The sequence below is a fragment of the Montipora capricornis genome, chromosome 9, assembly GCF_036669925.1.
Source record: "Montipora capricornis isolate CH-2021 chromosome 9, ASM3666992v2, whole genome shotgun sequence".
Lineage (NCBI taxonomy): Eukaryota > Metazoa > Cnidaria > Anthozoa > Scleractinia > Acroporidae > Montipora > Montipora capricornis.
In genome coordinates, this window is record NC_090891.1 from 31099773 (window position 1) to 31117146 (window position 17374).

General features: G+C 37.5%; 2 protein-coding genes across 5 annotated transcripts in view; both read left to right on the top strand.

Annotated features, from left to right (window-relative positions):
* Window positions 1-2624, top strand: part of LOC138016818 (stromal interaction molecule 1-like) — a 15102-nt gene extending 12478 nt beyond the window's left edge. For 2 of the 4 annotated variants that reach the window (XM_068864001.1, XM_068864002.1), the window contains exons 9-12: window positions 255-419; window positions 694-794; window positions 1282-1597; window positions 1785-1954. In XM_068864001.1, coding sequence (XP_068720102.1) covers window positions 255-419; window positions 694-794; window positions 1282-1597; window positions 1785-1811 — 609 coding nt within the window. In that variant the 3' untranslated portion in view covers window positions 1812-1954. Of the gene's footprint in view, window positions 1-254; window positions 420-693; window positions 795-1281 lie in introns of all 4 variants that reach the window. The other 2 variants (XM_068863999.1, XM_068864000.1) reach the window with 2 other exon arrangements.
* Window positions 2625-10255: 7631 nt separating this feature from the next.
* On the top strand, window positions 10256-16884 carry LOC138016821 (amine oxidase [flavin-containing] B-like). The gene is given in 5 exon segments (XM_068864004.1): window positions 10256-10283; window positions 10286-10938; window positions 13906-14240; window positions 14775-15049; window positions 16089-16884. Coding segments are annotated over 5 exon segments (1533 nt in total). The 3' UTR covers window positions 16331-16884.
* The last annotated feature ends 490 nt before the right edge of the window (window positions 16885-17374 follow it).

Below are 17374 nucleotides of genomic sequence, written 5' to 3' on the forward strand. Positions count from 1 at the left end.
AGATCAAAGATCATTCTTTGGTGTTCTATTCCATATAATAAATCCTTTATATTGACCAAGCTTGTTCGGTCAAGATGATTGGATGTTGGCGCTATTCTTTTTTGCATGTTTATGGACTGAGACGAAGTCGAGGTCCATAAACACTCAAAACAAGAACTTGGCCAATATCCAGCCATCTTGACCGAACAAGCTTGGTCAATAACCCATGTGTACATTTAAGTTTTATATTGTTTTTTGTTAATAACTGGTCTTAGGTTCAGCAAGCCCTTAAGAAGGCTGAAAAAGAGCTTGAGTACCAGTCCTGGAAAGCACCATCTGTTTTAAAACAATGGCTCCTGATTACGTTTGATAAAGAAACCAAGCACTTCCATCACAAAAGAACTGTGGCACTAAAGCAGATGAAGGAAGCTAAAGAGGCTGTAGGTTTTGGTTCGTTTTTTTACATTCCACAGAAATTTTGTTAAACATTTGCTTTTAGGTAACTTACATAATGTTGTTAATGTTTGCCAGTATTTTGCATTGTAAGGCTCCATCCAGCCCGATTTCATTTACTGTCAAAAATGTAATTCTTTCACTCCACGGTTCTCTTTTTGGACAAAAATGCGAAATATTTTCCAATTTTACAAGTTTTCAAACCAAGAAATTGATATCATGAATTCCTTAGTATTGTGTTGCCTGTCGTTTCTTTTGAAGTGCGAAAGAGTAAAGAAGAAGCGTGGCAGCTTAATGGGTTCCCTTCGTCTGGCTCATGATCTGTCTATTGATGAAGTTGATCAGAAGATTCTCAGTGCAAGGTTTGTACTCTTAGTTGTTTAAATGGTTATCAATATAATTTCCAGCTGGCTATTCTGACAGAGTCAACAATCCCGGCCTCAAAACCAAACTCAAACCCAAACACTCACCTTCTAACAGTACTGGTAATTCTCTTTGGCACTAAATATAAAAATCGGTTCCTTTTTCTGTAGGTATTACTTAGATAAGACCCTGGCTTCTCTCTAAGAGTCAGTTCAAAGATGGGAAGCCAGTTTTTGGAAAAGAAAATTAATGATATAGCATATTTTTTGTCCAGCTGACTAAACGACCCATTTTATGCCCTGAATAAGTGTTAGTTTTTTTACAAAAACACAAAAATGTTCCTCATATCTGAACCATGAAAGGTGTTGCTCATGGACCTTTGTAGTAATACATGCAGATGATCCTCAATCCTATTGTGACACAATTAGACAAACAATTATTATCTCAACCACTGGTATTAGTATTCCTCCACTTTTAAATTCTCAGATCAGCTCTTGCTGATGTCACCAACGACCTTGAAGAACGGCAGCACCGATGGTCTCAAATAGAATCCCTGTGTGGATTTCAGATCATGTCACAAAACTCATTTGGTGTTGGTAGTGCCATGCGTGATCGCACCGGATCAGCTATAGCACAAGCTCTTGTTAATGTTGCTAATGTGGCTGGAGTTAGTTCAGGCAGGAAAATCTCTGCTAGTGCAAGTCCTTGGAAAGCATTATCTGATACCAAACTAATGGAGCATGGCAATGAGGATTTGCCACCAACGTATTCCGCTGCAACTGCTAACATAGCTATTGCTGATGTGAGTATAGAAAAGTCATCTGGAGATAATTTAGAAAATTCAGTTTGTAGTAATCAAGAGCATGGTCATGTTGACGGCCATACTTTGTCAGGGTCTGATGTCAAAGCATCCCAGTCTCTGGCTGATTCCAAAAGTAGTCATCCAAAACTTAGTTTAGGTGCTGAAGCCATGATAAATGGTTTTGCAGAGTCAGATACTACACGGGTGTCCATAGAACAGTCGTTGTCATCTGGACACTCACCAGAAGAAGACGCCTCAGCAAATGACATCCTATCTGATTCTCTCTCGGGAAAAAACAAAAAAAGATTGAGTTGGTTTGGGAAGCGACAAGATTCCACCACGGAAAGTGAGTCATCGTCAGCTACTGAAAATGAAGATGAGACCCGACGGAAGGCCAGGTGGCTGTGGAGATCAGCTGTGCGCAAGTCCAAAGGACAAAGCAGCACAGCAAGTAAATCTGATCATGTCGTGCGAAGGACCTCATCTATTGAAAAGTTGAAATCAGGTTGAGCTTGTGCTTTGTGCTCCCATAGTGAAGTTCACTCTCTCAGACTAAGAACAAGGTCTACTTGTGACTGGGTCTCCCAAGTCTCTGGCTCTACTAAAGGACCGCCCAGTGGATTATTACTCTGTTTAAGGACAGTGCTGGAACTGTTATGGTCTGACGTGTTTACTCTAGTCACATTGATTTTTAGTATTTAAAAGAGAAGGAAAACTTAAGATAATTTATTACGAAACAGACAAAAGAAAGGAACTTGATTTTTTAGTTGTAAAATTACTTAACAAAACAAGCATAAGCTTGTAACATAGTCAGGAATTTATTATTAGTGCACATTTCAATTGAAGTCATTTAAGAGAAAATAATATAATATATCACCAGTGTCACTGGATCCTTTTTTACTTGGAATTTACAAGTAGTTAAGTTCCTAAAAGAAAATTAATATCCTGGGCTGTTTATATGTAATAAGCATGCAATCATAATGTAACACTACAGGTGTATATGAATGCAAAAATAAGCAATTGGATGTAAAGAGCCTCAGTCTCCAACTGTGTTTTCATCTCATTATAGCCTTGGGTTTTTTTCATTTTCTGCATACGACATGGGTTCTCCATCACCGTAATTTTGCATTATTAATTAATTTTGGGGCAGCAATGGGCCATTAGTACTAGACTAAGGGTAATTTAATATGAAGACCAGAATGCTTTGTAGTGGCTTCCTTTGTCTGTTAAATTTTACCAATGTGTATTGTTGAATTATTTTTGCGTCTCTTTCCTGAAGATCTAAAACATCTGAAAAAGGCATTTTGACAAAGCATTCTGATTTTGATAGTAAAATGAAAGCTTGAAGCTAATGGCTAATTTGTTTTTCAAATTGGGAAAATACTCACCCAGTTGCATTTCATTCTTTGCATTCACACAATGCCACAGATCCCATTTTGCTGTCCCTTGACAGAGAGAGGCTGGCCATGTTGGGGTCACAAACATATTGATATATATATGCAAACATTTCTTTCCTTTTTGTTTCCACGACATGGCTGCTGATTGTAATAGTCAAAAGTTAAGCAATAGAAAATGTTTTCCGTGTTTGCATAGCCTGATATAAACACGAGAGGGGTTGGGAGAATTAGAGACAGTTATGCAAACCGAAACGAAGTTTGTGTATATTTGTGTATATTCAACAAATGAAGGAAAAGCTGATTTTTTCATTTTTTGATTGAAACAGATTTTCTTGACACACGCTCATATTTCCTACCAACCAATCAAAACGTGCGTCTAACAATACATAACCAATCAAAATTCGTGAGATGTCATAGCTGTTTACATACTCTCATCTAAACACAGCTATTGACCAATGAGAGTGTGCGTACTATCCTAATTATTTTATAAAGTAGTGTGATAATACTTTATTTTCAGATTGAGATGATTCCAAGGGTATTTGTAGAGATGAAATGTTTATTTATATTAATTAATGTACATGGTATACAGTTTAAGCTACAGTAAAGGGCTATTTATAAGTTATTTTTAGAGTATTTTAAGTCACCTCGAGCATATTGAGCAGAGATTATTGTTGAGTAATATATCTTGGTTGATGTATGGGTTTTCTGAGATAGAGTTAACTATTTTTGGACAAATTTCTACTATAAAGGAAAATGATGTTTGATTTTTATTTGTACATTCAAACATAGCTTGTGTAAAGCTTCACCTGCATCCAACTACATCAAAACTTTTGCATTGTTGCACTGTCTAACTCAGACCCATTCCTTCACTTCTGGAGGGTTGTCCAGTACACACAAACTGTTAATTGGCAAAGAGGTCTGTTTGGCAGAGAAGACTACAAGGGGAAGTCGATCAAGTTCACACATGCCTAAAGAAGTTATGAAGCATACCACATACACTTAGCTTTTTTCACTATCAGACTTTTGAGTGTCTCACAGGCGTACATATATTTAGACAATGACTTCTTGCCAGACGGATCATCAACAGCAATGGGTGGCCTAACTCAGCTTGTGTATATTGGACACTTACAAAGGTATGAGTCAGGGTTCTTCAACACACACAAACTATTTGCTGAAGACGACTTGACTATCCGAAGTCAGATTCACCCACACATAACAAAATTTTTTCAATGGACAACCACTAGCAAGGTCAGTTTTACATTCAAGCTATTTCACACAAGACCATTATCCAGGAGACTGAAATAAACATCTTAATTCCTCTTTGCAGCTTCCGAGATTAGAATGGAATCTTGAAGATTTTTCCGAAAGTTGGTATGAAAAATGCACAATAATTATTACTGAACAAGAATTCAAACGCTTAAAATGGTTTTCACTTTTCAAACACTGTTTATTTTATAATGAACGAAAGTTCATAGCTACCAATTTATGATATATCAAGGAAATATCCATGGGAAATTCAGAATCTGGACAGCAAAGTTCAAAACTGGCACGCAGATTTGAATACTCAGTTTCAGTTACAAAACTATTGGTCACATGTGACGTAGCTTGACTGTAAATGTTGTATGATACTGTCAACAATCACAATCAAATGCTGTTCCTTCCAAACAGCACCCTGCATACTTCAAACCTAGTTTACTTATAGTTTCAATAATTTACAAACTCAGTTCAGCTTTTTACCTCTGCATTGATGTGGTGTAGGGTATTTTCCTAAGAAGGGGCATTAATGTTATTGGGAGAATTTTTGTTGTTGTCAAGTTAGTATGATCTTCATAACACGCATAGTGTTCATCATAATTTGATAGTAGGTAAGTGTTGATGTGGGGTATTTTCCTAAGAAGGGACATTAATGTTGTTGGGGTAATTTTTGTTGTTGTAAGTTAGTATGATTTTCATAAACATGCATAGCGTTCATCATAAATTGATAGGAAGTGTTGACGTGGGGTGTTTTCCTAAGAAGGGACATTAACGCTGTTGGGGTAATTTTTGTTGTTTTAAGTTAGTATGATTTTCATAAACGTGCAAAGTGTTCATCATAATTTGATAGTCTAAGTGTTGATGACAAGAGCCTTATTCCACAATCTCCTTGATTATGTCATTAGTTGTCCACGTTCCAGGACATGGTGATCTCATATGATTCAAATTACTTGTAAATCAAATTGAGCTGATATTTGGTGTTGTAATGGAACATTCACATGAAATAATATTATCTTTAGCACCAATTTTCATGTAGTTATTTACGTCCTAAAGTACACGTATGGATGCAATGTGTTTTGTGCTGTAAATTAATGTTTGATTAATGATTGAGTTCATCAAAGGGTAACAAAATGTTATAATTACAACGAATGCACTGGACATGTCAAACAAATAAATTTTTGTTGGTGATGATTACCATTAAACAACAGCATTTTTTGTTTTGTGACCGTACACCTCTTTTACACTCTCTTCTGGCACCTTTCAGAAACATTAACACTCAGGTTTCATTCAGCAGTTTTCACTGATGTTAACCATTGTAGCAGACTTCTGATTTCAATCATCTTTGTGGCTTCTATTGGCAATTAAGATAGCCTGTGTGGCAGGCGTAATCAGGGAGTGGGAGTGAGGGAAGAATGCCAGTTCCCCCTCAGTTTTCCCTCTCTCTCCTTGCCTGATTATGCCTGCCACACAGGCTATTGGCAACAAGGTGCCAAACTGATATGACCAACAGAAATTTTAACTACCGGTATGAAAGGTGCAATACCGGTAATGCTATCCCTTAACGTCATCCATGTTACAAAAACTACTTGACCCTCCAGAATGTTGACAGGTAAAGGTGGCAATATGAACTGCCAAAAAAATGTTTGATTATACCAAGGGATGGGGAGGGTGGTCACACATGAGGCTCACATGGGTGGAGTTCATCCCAGTTTGACACCACTGAGAGTATCGCTTCTCCCCTCTAAATGGGATGTCAGTCCATCTTAGGGTTACCCCAGCAGTATATATGTCTCCAGTACCCATTTATACACAGAAAGGATGAGAGAGAGAGAGAGAGGAGAGAGTATGTGTGTGGAGCAAAGTCTATTGTCCAAAGAAAGCACAAATCAATTGAGCCAGACCTCAAACCAGCATTCCTGGGGAAGGGAGTTTACCATACCAATGTGTCTCCTCTTAGTTTCGCAAAAACTGCAACTTTGGAATCTGCACGCTCATGAAAGATGCAATGGTACCATCTCAACAACATCCATGTTGCAAAAATTACTTGACACTGGAGGTGTAGAGGTGAAGGTGACATGCATCATCAAAGCAACATGAACACCGCAAAAAAGGTTGAGTACCACAAAGAGTCCTTGACAACATTGAGAAGATTTGGAGTGGCATTTCTAAGGGACCATGGGTATGTTCTCCATAATGCAAAAATGTCAAATCAAGGCTGCTCAAGTTGAGGGAACAGAGAGCCAAAGTGGAATGATGTAAAAACAAGCTTAATGACCTGACATAAAGGACCAAACACAGTGACCTTAGGTGGAAGCTTAGATTTGCAGTTTTGCAATCCACCTGCAGTTTTAGTTTTGAAGAATTCATTAATACGTGATTATTTTTAGATTTCTTATTGCATGTTTCTTGGTCTTATAGTTTTGTAGATACCAAGTACAAACGACTCCAAATTAAAGCTTTTTAGCTTTAAATCTAATCATTTTCAAATAGAGGCTATTTATGTCTCTATGACCTCACTTTTATTGTACTCCTGAGGATTCTTTGAGATTACAGGTAAATCTAATCATTTTCAAATAGAGGCTATTTATGTCTCTATGACCTCACTTTTATTGTACTTCTGAGGATTCTTTGAGATTACAGGCTCCCCCTTCATGGAAAATGTGAGTGGTCACATGGCTTATCAACTGGAAGAAATTTTTAAAAACAACTTCCTTGTTCTCAGCTTTCTCCGATTGGTTGCAAACAATTTTTTGATTTCCTCATATTTAGTTTGTCGACTTTCTGGTACATTTTAGATTTAATTATAAGCTTTTCAATTTCTCAGAGGATTTGTATTGCAATTTGTTCTACCAACAGACAAGATGTTATTCTACAGAATGTTTGTTTCTTCCTTGGTGGCCCCTTCATAACTTTCTTTTTTTATTGCCTTGAAACTAATATTATTGCCCTCCCGTCTGTGCATGTTGCAATGGCCAAATGAATGCACATCATAAACTATATTTTAAACTTGTAATCTTGATATTTTTCCTGTGATCCCCATGCCAAAAATCTAATATACCAGTACAGATTCTATTTCACACTTTTTGCTTTCCATTATCCTGCTTCTCAAGCAGTACCAATGTATGAACAGCTTTTCCCAGCCTTCTTGATTGTTTCCAACAGTTCATCTGCTGACAGTGCAGATGTAACATAAACACGTTGTTTTTCCAAGTCTACTTCAATGTTGTCAATTCCCCCTGATGACAAAAACAAGAAGATAAAATGATGAAGATGGCTGGTGAAAAAATATATCACATTAACTTTATTATCAACATGGGTATTTCCATAAAGTACATATAATTTTTTTAACCTTTTTTGTTGAGCACACGGGTGACAGCACCTGAGCAACCCCCACAAGTCATTTCCACCTGGAACTCGTGACGCTGAAGACAAGTAAATAAATAATTAAATCCCACTTAATTATGCTCTGAAGAGATACAAATGAGAAGAATGCCTATGGGGTACTAGCCTGAGGAAAGTTTTCCCTTAAGGACAGTGCCTACTAATTCAAAGATATTTTTGCACGGTTTACTGAATGTATGGGAAAAGCAGATCTTAACAAGTGTTATTGGAACCCGAAAAGAAAATTGGGGGTAACCAAACATTTTTCAAAGATAAGTGATCAACAATATTTGTAAAAAGCTTTAAAATAAAAAGGCCAAATGAATGCACATCTGAAAAATGCGTGGTTACCCCCAATTTTCGTTTTGGATATCAACAGCACTTGCTAAGTTCTGCTTTCTCTACATAGTTTTGAACTGCCCAAAAAAATCCCTGTATTAATAAGCACCACCGATAGGAAATCTGAGTATCTCGAGATGCGCAGAATGTATGCGTAATAACAATAGTAGGAACCATCCTTAAGGGCAATTGCCTGTACCCAAGGTTACCAATCCCCTTCCCCCTGGGGACAGTAGGTAGCTTTAGCAATGACAATGGCAACAACACCAAGAATGTCACAAATTTGCATATTTAGTGGGCAAAAACAATAGCTTTGCACACTCCACACTGGCGTTTTTCACTTTTGGCCATTTCTTTGCTGTCGTCAGCAAAACAACAATGGGAAATAACTAAATTTGAGGTTTTATGTAAAACGTCAGCATGTGGAGATAATTATTTTCATTTTCTCCCCTAAATTAGAGTGATTTTACTTGATCTGTGAAATATATAGTGGAATGTTACATGCTATATGTGCGTAAAAGCCCCTATCACATGTCCTATACAAGACCGAGCATGAAAAACCAGACACAAAAACAGAACACACAATAATGACACAACTCACGAGATACCCTATACGACAGTTTTTCTAGTACTTTTCTTCGTTTATTAGTCTAAACGTCAGAAATTTTTACAAAAGATCTTGGGGAGTTTTCGTGTAAATAGTCTGAGTAACAGAAAAACAATAGGTCTAATTGGAGGTAGTGTTACACAATAACTATTATTCTCTGTTTCACACGTCAAGTAAAATCACTCTAAATGCCACTCATTACAGTTTCATTCCTGACGGACTGCCACGCCTTTATCATGTTAAAAAGCTTGGAATGGTCGCAAAGTGTTTACAATAACACAAATTTACGTTTTTAGATGATGCTCTCGTTGCCCTTCCAATCCTCGTTGCTAAAGCTCCATAATATTTTGTCTCACACCCCCTTACTTTCCCCCCTAATCCCCCCCTTGTCCCAGCCAGGGTGGGGGGGGGAGAGTTGATGTTGACTCGTGCATTAGTATAAATTTCCACTTCTAAGTAATGTGAATATGAAATCTGACTACTGGTGCATTATGTTTTAGATTTCATATTCCTGATAAACAGCATCTGGTAGATCCAACATGGCAAATTTAGAATATCTCGAGAAACGATTGTCCTTTTGCTCGTTCACTAGCATCTGTGCCTTTGACACACGCTTAATTTGTTCTCTTTCTACCAATAATATTATGAGTGGGTATCAACCACCAATTTTATATAGTATTAAACCCTAAGTGTTTTCCGGGCTACCCTGTTCTTAAGCTGATTAATACGTCTCAACGAAATAAAGTCCTCAATTGCAAAACGAACGACTCAGTCCTGTTCAGTGTTTCTATGTCTGAAACTGAGCTCCTTCATAGTGAAATTAAAGCAGCAAATTACAACTTTCTCCCGTTTTCATCTAAGACATTGCAAACAAACGCTCTACCTACGCTAGCTAAATTAAACTGTAAGAAATATGCGTTTTTACTTACCGTGGCCATTTTTTAAAACGTCTCACAAGACGACCACTATCGAGATGATAATAACACTACAGAATTCTTATACGAGCTGTTCAGCATTCAAAATGGCAGTCACCAACACAGTTCATCTGTGGCGGGGTGGCTGGGGGCCTGAACCTGTTTTTGTTGATGAGGGGTGAGTTCAAAATTGGTGAAATTTGTGGGTTCCGACAAAACACTGACCCCCAGTCAACTGACCCCACTACTGACCCCCTAAAAAATCAATGGGAAAATGAAGCCTCAACATCCCTTTTTAAACAGCATTGTTCAACAGTATTTAAGTCTAAGCACCCATTTTAAAAAGGTTAGTTTTCGATTAGTGTTGTGATGGCCGATTACTTCATGTAAGCTAACCTTTTTAAAATGGGTGCTTAGACTTAAATATTGCTGAACAATGCTGTTTAAAAAGGGTTTTTGAGGCTTAAGTAAGCAGTATTCATTTTCCCATTGATTTTACAGGGGGTCAGTTGGGGGGTCAGTTGACCGGGGGTCAGTGTTTTGTCAAAACCCAAAATTTGTTGATAAATTTTCTCGTTTTAATTGCAGTCATTCGTTTTATTCCGCGGTTTGGTTGTTTTTCATTCAATTTTTTGTGTTTTTACTCCCCCTGCCGAAAAAACATCGTCGTCCTCTTTGTTATTAAACAACATCCTATGAATTTTGTAGGGGGGTCAGTGGGGGTCAACAGACTATACGGGCGTCGTTCCGTGGCAATTTAAGCGGAATGGAGAGGTCTGTCGACGTTGTTGTTATTGGGGCGGAATAAGCGGTCTCTGTACAGCAAAGTTACTCGCGTTAGAGTATGGAATAAGTGTTGTTGTTTTAGAGGCAAGAAATAGAGTCGGTGGACGAACGAACACCGTGGAGGATGCAAGGTTCAAGTATTCGGACCTCGGCGGTGCTTATGTTGGACCAACCCAGAACAGAATTTTACGCGTCGCGAAAGAACTTGGCATACAAACATACAAAGTATACAATGAAGGCAACATCGTCGAGCTTCTGGGTGGGAAAAGACGAGTTTTTGCGGGAGATTTGTCGACATGGAATCCTGTAGCTATTTTAGACTATTACAACATGATACGTACTTTGGATAAAATGAGTGAGGAAATTCCGTTAGACCAGCCATGGACAGCGCCGAAAGCCAATGAATGGGATAGCATGACGGTGAGAGAGTTTTTCGACAAGGCGTGCTGGACGAATTATGCGAAGAAGCGAATGGTGCAAGTGTTCAATGATGCAATGGCGGCTGAGCCGAAACAAATGTCTTTGCTGTATTACTTGTGGTACCTCAAGTCAGGTGATGGAGTGTTAAGGGTAGCTGCTATTGAAAATGCTGGCCAGGAACGGAAATTCATCGGGGGATCTCAGCAGATTAGTAATAGAATAAAAGACAAGCTTGGAGATATGGTGAAAATAATTAATTAATAATATTTGAAAGCATTCTTTTTTTACTATAGTTTTCCGAAGAAAAAGATCAATAGTTTGAAATCTTTGAAATTAAAGCAACAGGATGTCTCTTCTTAAGTGTCAGTCACTACAATTGATGTAACTGTAATTTCACCAAACAAATAAATGCAAATCAGAGGAAGATGCTAAATATAGTGACCGAGCTCCTTGAGGGGGGACTGGTAACTAGATACATGGTTACAATTCAAAGGCTTTTTTCTCAAAACCTAGTTTTACGAACAGGGTTAAAATTTTTGGAATTAGTAAACAACATGAAGATGAAACCGTCAACTTTTTTTGAAAAAAGATCTATCAGACAGTGTTTCAGTTATTGTCAAACTTGTCTGACAGATTTAACTATTCGTTTCTATACATGATTAGTTTTTCTCATTAAGGAAATCCCGAAATTTTAAGGTGGTGTTGTACGCGGCTAGTATTTGAGAAAAAGGCCTTTGAAATGTCTAGTTACCAGTCCCCACTCCAGGAGCTCTGTCACCATATTGTGCATTTCCCCCTGATTTGCATTTATGTGTTTGGTAAAAAATACATTTTACATCATTTGCAGTGACTAACTCTTCAAAAGAGACATCCTTTCGCTTTAATTTCACAGAATTCAAAATCTTGATCTTTTTCTTTGAAAAAACTGTAGTAAGCCTCCTTAAGTGCTAATTAACCATTGGAATATAGAATCCATTTGCTTTTCCAGTATAAAGGCGCTGGCTGGCAAAGTAACAGTAGGTGATGTCTGTTATGATAACTATGATCAGGTGTACTTTTCTAGACAGGTAAGCCTGATACATTTTCTTAACGAGTTGTCTGCCGCCCACATGTCAAGATTGATGTTATCATGTGTCATGCTATAAATGTGAGCCAATCAGATTTTACCAGAAATTACCGGCACATTGCAAATCAAGGAAACATGATGAAAAAAAGTAGAACTCTAGCTGGAATGTCTGCGAAGTCAGGCTTTATCCATACAATCAAAGATATTTTTGCAAATCCCGCTCGATAGTTGGTGCGGTTTTTCTTTTCAAACCGTCAAGGAACAAAGAATTTCAAGGTAAAATCAGAGAAAAAAAAAAACCAAATACTTCCAAGGTATCATCAGGCGCAATCAACAGTACAATTAACTTTATTGAGATGCCAATAAAAGATGCTAATATCACAGTAATATGTGGAAAATGTCTAGTTTTCCAGCCGCAGCAACTCAACTATCATTTTGTAAGAAATGTCTGCCACTAAACCATTGTTCAGCACTTCCGTAAACAATGTCGAATTTCTCTGTCAAACTTGGCTGATTCCCCGAATGTGGCAGCACTAAAGTTCTATTCGGTTCTTTTTGGAACTTGTTGCTTCCAAATATATTCCAAAGGACTTACCACAACTACAAACGTTTTCGAGTCCGTGGAAGTGGGACGATGCATTTTTTCCTAGAATGTTTGGGACTGTGAATAACACTATTGCCAAATCCTGTAGGTACATTTGTAGTACAACTTTTATGTCTTTTTTCAGAGAAACCATTCTTTGGATGCATTCTCTCTGCCCTTCCTTTTAAAGATTTTGAAAAAAAATCTGAAGTTGAAGCAACACCAGCTGTAAACAGAGCCTAAACATCATTCCTGTTCAAGTCCTTCTCTGTGGCCATAGTTTGGTCAGCTGTTAACTGATTTTTTTGCAATTCTGTAACAAATCAGGGAGAGGCTCCAAGAGCTCTATTTTTTTTGGCCAATCAGAGTAAAGTCCAGATTCTGGATTACTGGCAGACAACTTGTTAAGAAATTTTATCATGTGCATACATGTATGCCTGATAGCAGGTTACGTCTATGATATCTTAAGGGTTTCTATCTCTTTCTGAAAGGGGCGGGGATGCTATTGTCATCTCACCTAGGCATATGCTGCCTGTTTTAGGAGCCTTTTGTGTACTTTTCACTCTTAGTCATTGGTACTACCGGTAATTAAAAGTACTAACCCATATTCCCAGTAAACTACCCTTATTAATGGCGTGTATTACTAACAGAACCAAAGTACCCGCATAGTCAAAGTAATACCAAGGTAACTTTGTGCTCTTGCGCTATGAGAAGATGTTGATGTTAACAATCAAGAAAGAGTGAAGCAAATGCATAGATAAGCGACTGACGATACGAAAAAATGATGAGAAAATCGATGTCATTTTTGTAACTCCAATTCATGTCTTGAGCGTATTTCAAGCTATCACTATTTTTCTTATAAGTACTAAAATCATCTGTACTAAGAAAAAAAATTCAGAAAACGACATCCTATTTTAGGCATGGTATAAACCTAGGAGTCTAAGTTTCAGATTTTGGTCTCACTTAGGGTGTTCTGGACAAATTGCCATCTTATATAGCCTTGGAGGTATTGACTACAGGGCTGTAAACTCTCCTGGATAATCCAGGAGATTCCAAATTTGGATTGTATCACCAAAGTTTGTCATTTCTAGTGAGAATCTAATTTCACAACAGTAATAACGAAATTCATATTTTAACTCCGGTAAACCATTTGTAGCTATTCATGGATTGTAATTTAAGCAGTAATGTGGTTGTTCCAAAATCAACCAATCAAATTAAATGTTACAATGCCAATGATGTCTTTTTCGCGTGTGTTTTGACTTTTTGCCTAGGTTGTGTGAGGTCTTTTGTACTTGTGTCAAATTGTGGAGATTGGAGATGTAGATTGATTGTACTTTGCCTTTGACTTTCAACTTTTGGTTTCCAACTTGAAAAGACATAACTGAAAAAAGTGACTCCTGATTTAAATATCGTAGGTCGAACAGAGTCAGCGAGTATTTTTTGTGTCACGTTATGATCATCCCATCCCTATCAATTCTCAATATTTGAAGACTTTGGGGGTTGACAGCACTGTGACTGTCTCTATCAAAACATTTATGGAAGGTATTCTTTTATCTTGCAGGTAATTTTAAACAGCCCAGCCTGTCGCCTGCAGCAAGATGCAGATCACGTGGTGGTAACATGTGAAGATGGCAAAAAATACCAGGCAAAGTTTGCTATCAGTGCAATGCCTCAAGCTCTTCTGAATAGTGTGGCGTTCGAGCCACCCCTTCCTCCTTTGAAAAACCAATTGATTCAGAGGATTCCAATGGGCTCAGTCATAAAGACTGTAACCTTTTACAAGAAAGCATTTTGGCGTGAAAAAGGATTGAATGGTGTGCTTGTATCTGATTCCAGTCCTGCTTATGTCACTGTCGATGATACCAAGCCAGATGGATCGTACCCAGCCATCATGAGGTCAGCTGACATTTTAGTCTTGCAGGAAACATCTCTTTATTGAATGAGATTAAGTTCCTTCAGGTGAATGTAATGTTTAAAAAATGAGTAGCTGTGTTTTATTGAGTTTAAAAACATGAGGCGTAGCCGAGTGTTGTTAGACCCAATAAAACGTGATGCAAGTTTTTTAAGGGTTTCAAAAACATTCCATGAAAAGCATATCCATCAGGACAAGTTTTCAGTTTGCCAGTATAAAATTATTATTTTGAAATTGTTAAATGAATTTATAACCATATGGATGTTACAGTCAATAATGATTGACTGTGACTGATTATTATAAACATGCTTTCTTATTATTATTTGTATCATGCTTTTGCTTTAAGGCTAAATTTTGGGTGATTTGAATGGCAATTTTTAAGTGTGATTTCAAATGGTATGTGAGAGCTAAAAGAGAGTTTGACAAACTCGGCGATGTAAAAAAATTACGATACTGTTATAGACAGGACTGGATGCTGTGTTACCCTAAAAAGCTGCTTTTCTTTGAAAAATTATCAGTTTTATCATCGGTGATCAAGCCCTTTACTGGTGCACAAAGACTCAGGAAGAAAGAAAGCAAGCAAGTTGTGAACTGTATGCCAAGGCTTTCGATAGTGAAGAAGCTCTTCATCCAACTCACTATATTGACAGAAACTGGCCAGCAGAAAAGTATTCTGGAGGATGTTATGTCAGTCTTATGCCTTGTGGAGTCATGACAAATTTTGGCAAAAGTCTGCGGGAGCCCATGGGCCGTGTGTACTTTGCTGGAACAGAAACAGCCACAGTTTGGTCAGGTAAGAGATACCTACTCCACTGTTCACATTGACAAAATAAGTTCAAGAGCAAGGAAAGACCTGACTTAGGTTTCTTGCTACATGTACGCCCCTGCTGACAAGCCATTACATGTAAATACTGTGACCTTGTACAGAAAAAAGAAGACAGTTTACTTATTTGCTGTTGTGTATCTGTTGGAAAGAAAATTGAGACTTGTAATTAATCAGAAAAATGAGGTCTTTAAAGCTGCATTTGTTATTGTTTCAATGTGTATTCACAACGTGACCCCAAGCAAGGAGGTAAGTCGGGTGCTGCTTGTGATTAATTTGTTTTCGTTTTTGGTTGGGTTGTCTGTTGTTTTTTCCTCGGGCAATCAGGAGTTAAATTCTACAAAAAACTGGTCACCCAGTAAACTTAAATTACTGGTCGTGTGGGATGACTGGATGACCACTCACTTCAGGCACTGCATGTTATGAGTTCATGGTAACCCAGTAAAGGATGTGGATGAAGAGACTATTATAATAATAATAAGAATAATAATAATAACAATAATATAAATAATAATAATAATAATAATAATAATAATAATAATCATAATCATAATAATCATAACTATTACAAAATTCTCTAATCTGATTGCTTGTGATTTATTTGATTTCTGTTGTTTCAAATAACTATTATAGGATGCCGAGGGAGCAAATACATGTTAATTTGCCCCCTGAGCATCCCATAATGTCTTTCGAAAACAATAGAAATCAAAATGGCTGCCATATCTGGACATGGACACCTACACCATTTGCGTATCAATCACACATGCACTTGGAAGCGGTTTTTCTTGCTGTTTTCCTACTGTCTGCGAAACAGATTTAATACACTTTTAACTTTTTCACACAAAAAGGTTTTCAAAGACTTTTTATCCTCCAGGATTGTCAACTGTATTTAGCACTCTAGGAGAAATGACTACCCCTAAATCATTAGAATTAATAGGTACATCATATGTTTAAGGGGTAAAAATTCCATACCAGATAAATTATACAATAGCAATTTCTCACTTAACAGGATACATGGATGGCGCTGTCCAAGCTGGCGAGCGAGCTGCAAGGGAGGTGTTGTTTGCAATGGGCAAGATATCCAAACAAGATATTCACCAAACTGAACCCCCATCACCAGATGTTCCACCTGTTCCCTGTCAACTGACAACTTTCCAGCGCTGGTTGCCAACTGTACCTGTCTTTTTATGCACTGTTACTGCAATCACATCTTTAGTGGGTTTTGCTTCATTCAGGCATTACTTGAAATAATTTTTACTGGACTTCATGGAATCCTATTTAGTCTATACCAAATCATTATGAACTGGTCAAAATGATGGACAAGTTCCAATAAAATTGATGTAAATTGGTGGAATTTTGGCCATGTATTAAGGTGCAAGGGATGAATGGATCACTTCAGATTATTTATGGCTATTAATAATGAGTTTCTTAGGATTCAAATAATCATTATAAAGGAAAAAAGACACTTCTCTTCTTTATCACATTGAATGACTTTTCTGACTGTCAAGTAAGCAGAGAGAGTTTTTGCTCTGTTATCTCCCTAATGGCTTTTGGAATTTATATCTGGATAGCATTTAAAAAAAAAAAGAAGAAAGTACATATTGGTGCAGGAGAATACAGCTTTCTGTTGGGCTATCTTCAGTTTTCTTTTTAATACAGTGTAAGGTAGAACAATACAGAATGTTGCACTACATAATTGAATGCACTCAATTTGGATACATACACAACTTTATTTATATTCGAATCAATTGGAGCTTGTTAGGCTCCTAGCATGAACAGCAAAATAAATGTATTTGGTTAAGAAATACTGTAAGTGTACCTTTATTTCAAAACACCAATGAAATACCAAGTGAGCTTTCATGCCAAAGCATGACATCATCAGACGTGGTTACCTATAAAAATCACACCTTTCGATGCCTTTCTTAAAATGATTTAGTATTTCACAGATGAATGCATACGTTTACAAGGCTGCTGCCTTAGAAAATTTTCCGGGAGCCCTTCAGGCTTCCAACATTAATAGTTAGAAGCCCGAGTCATTTTTTTCAAGAGCCCAGAATTAATTAATTCCAGCTGGGATCATATTTACAAGAAAGTGAGAATGAATCAAGTAGGGCGCCCGTTTGGGCTACTTGTTCAGAAATTAGGTCACCCGCGCTCGCAAAAAGAAGGCGCCCCAGGCGACCGTTAGGCAGCAACCTTGGTTTAGACTACTTACTGTTGTCATTGCTGAAATGAATTTTACTCTGGGGTTAACCCATTGATGAGTGAAATATTAAGTCTGACGGGGTTAGGTAA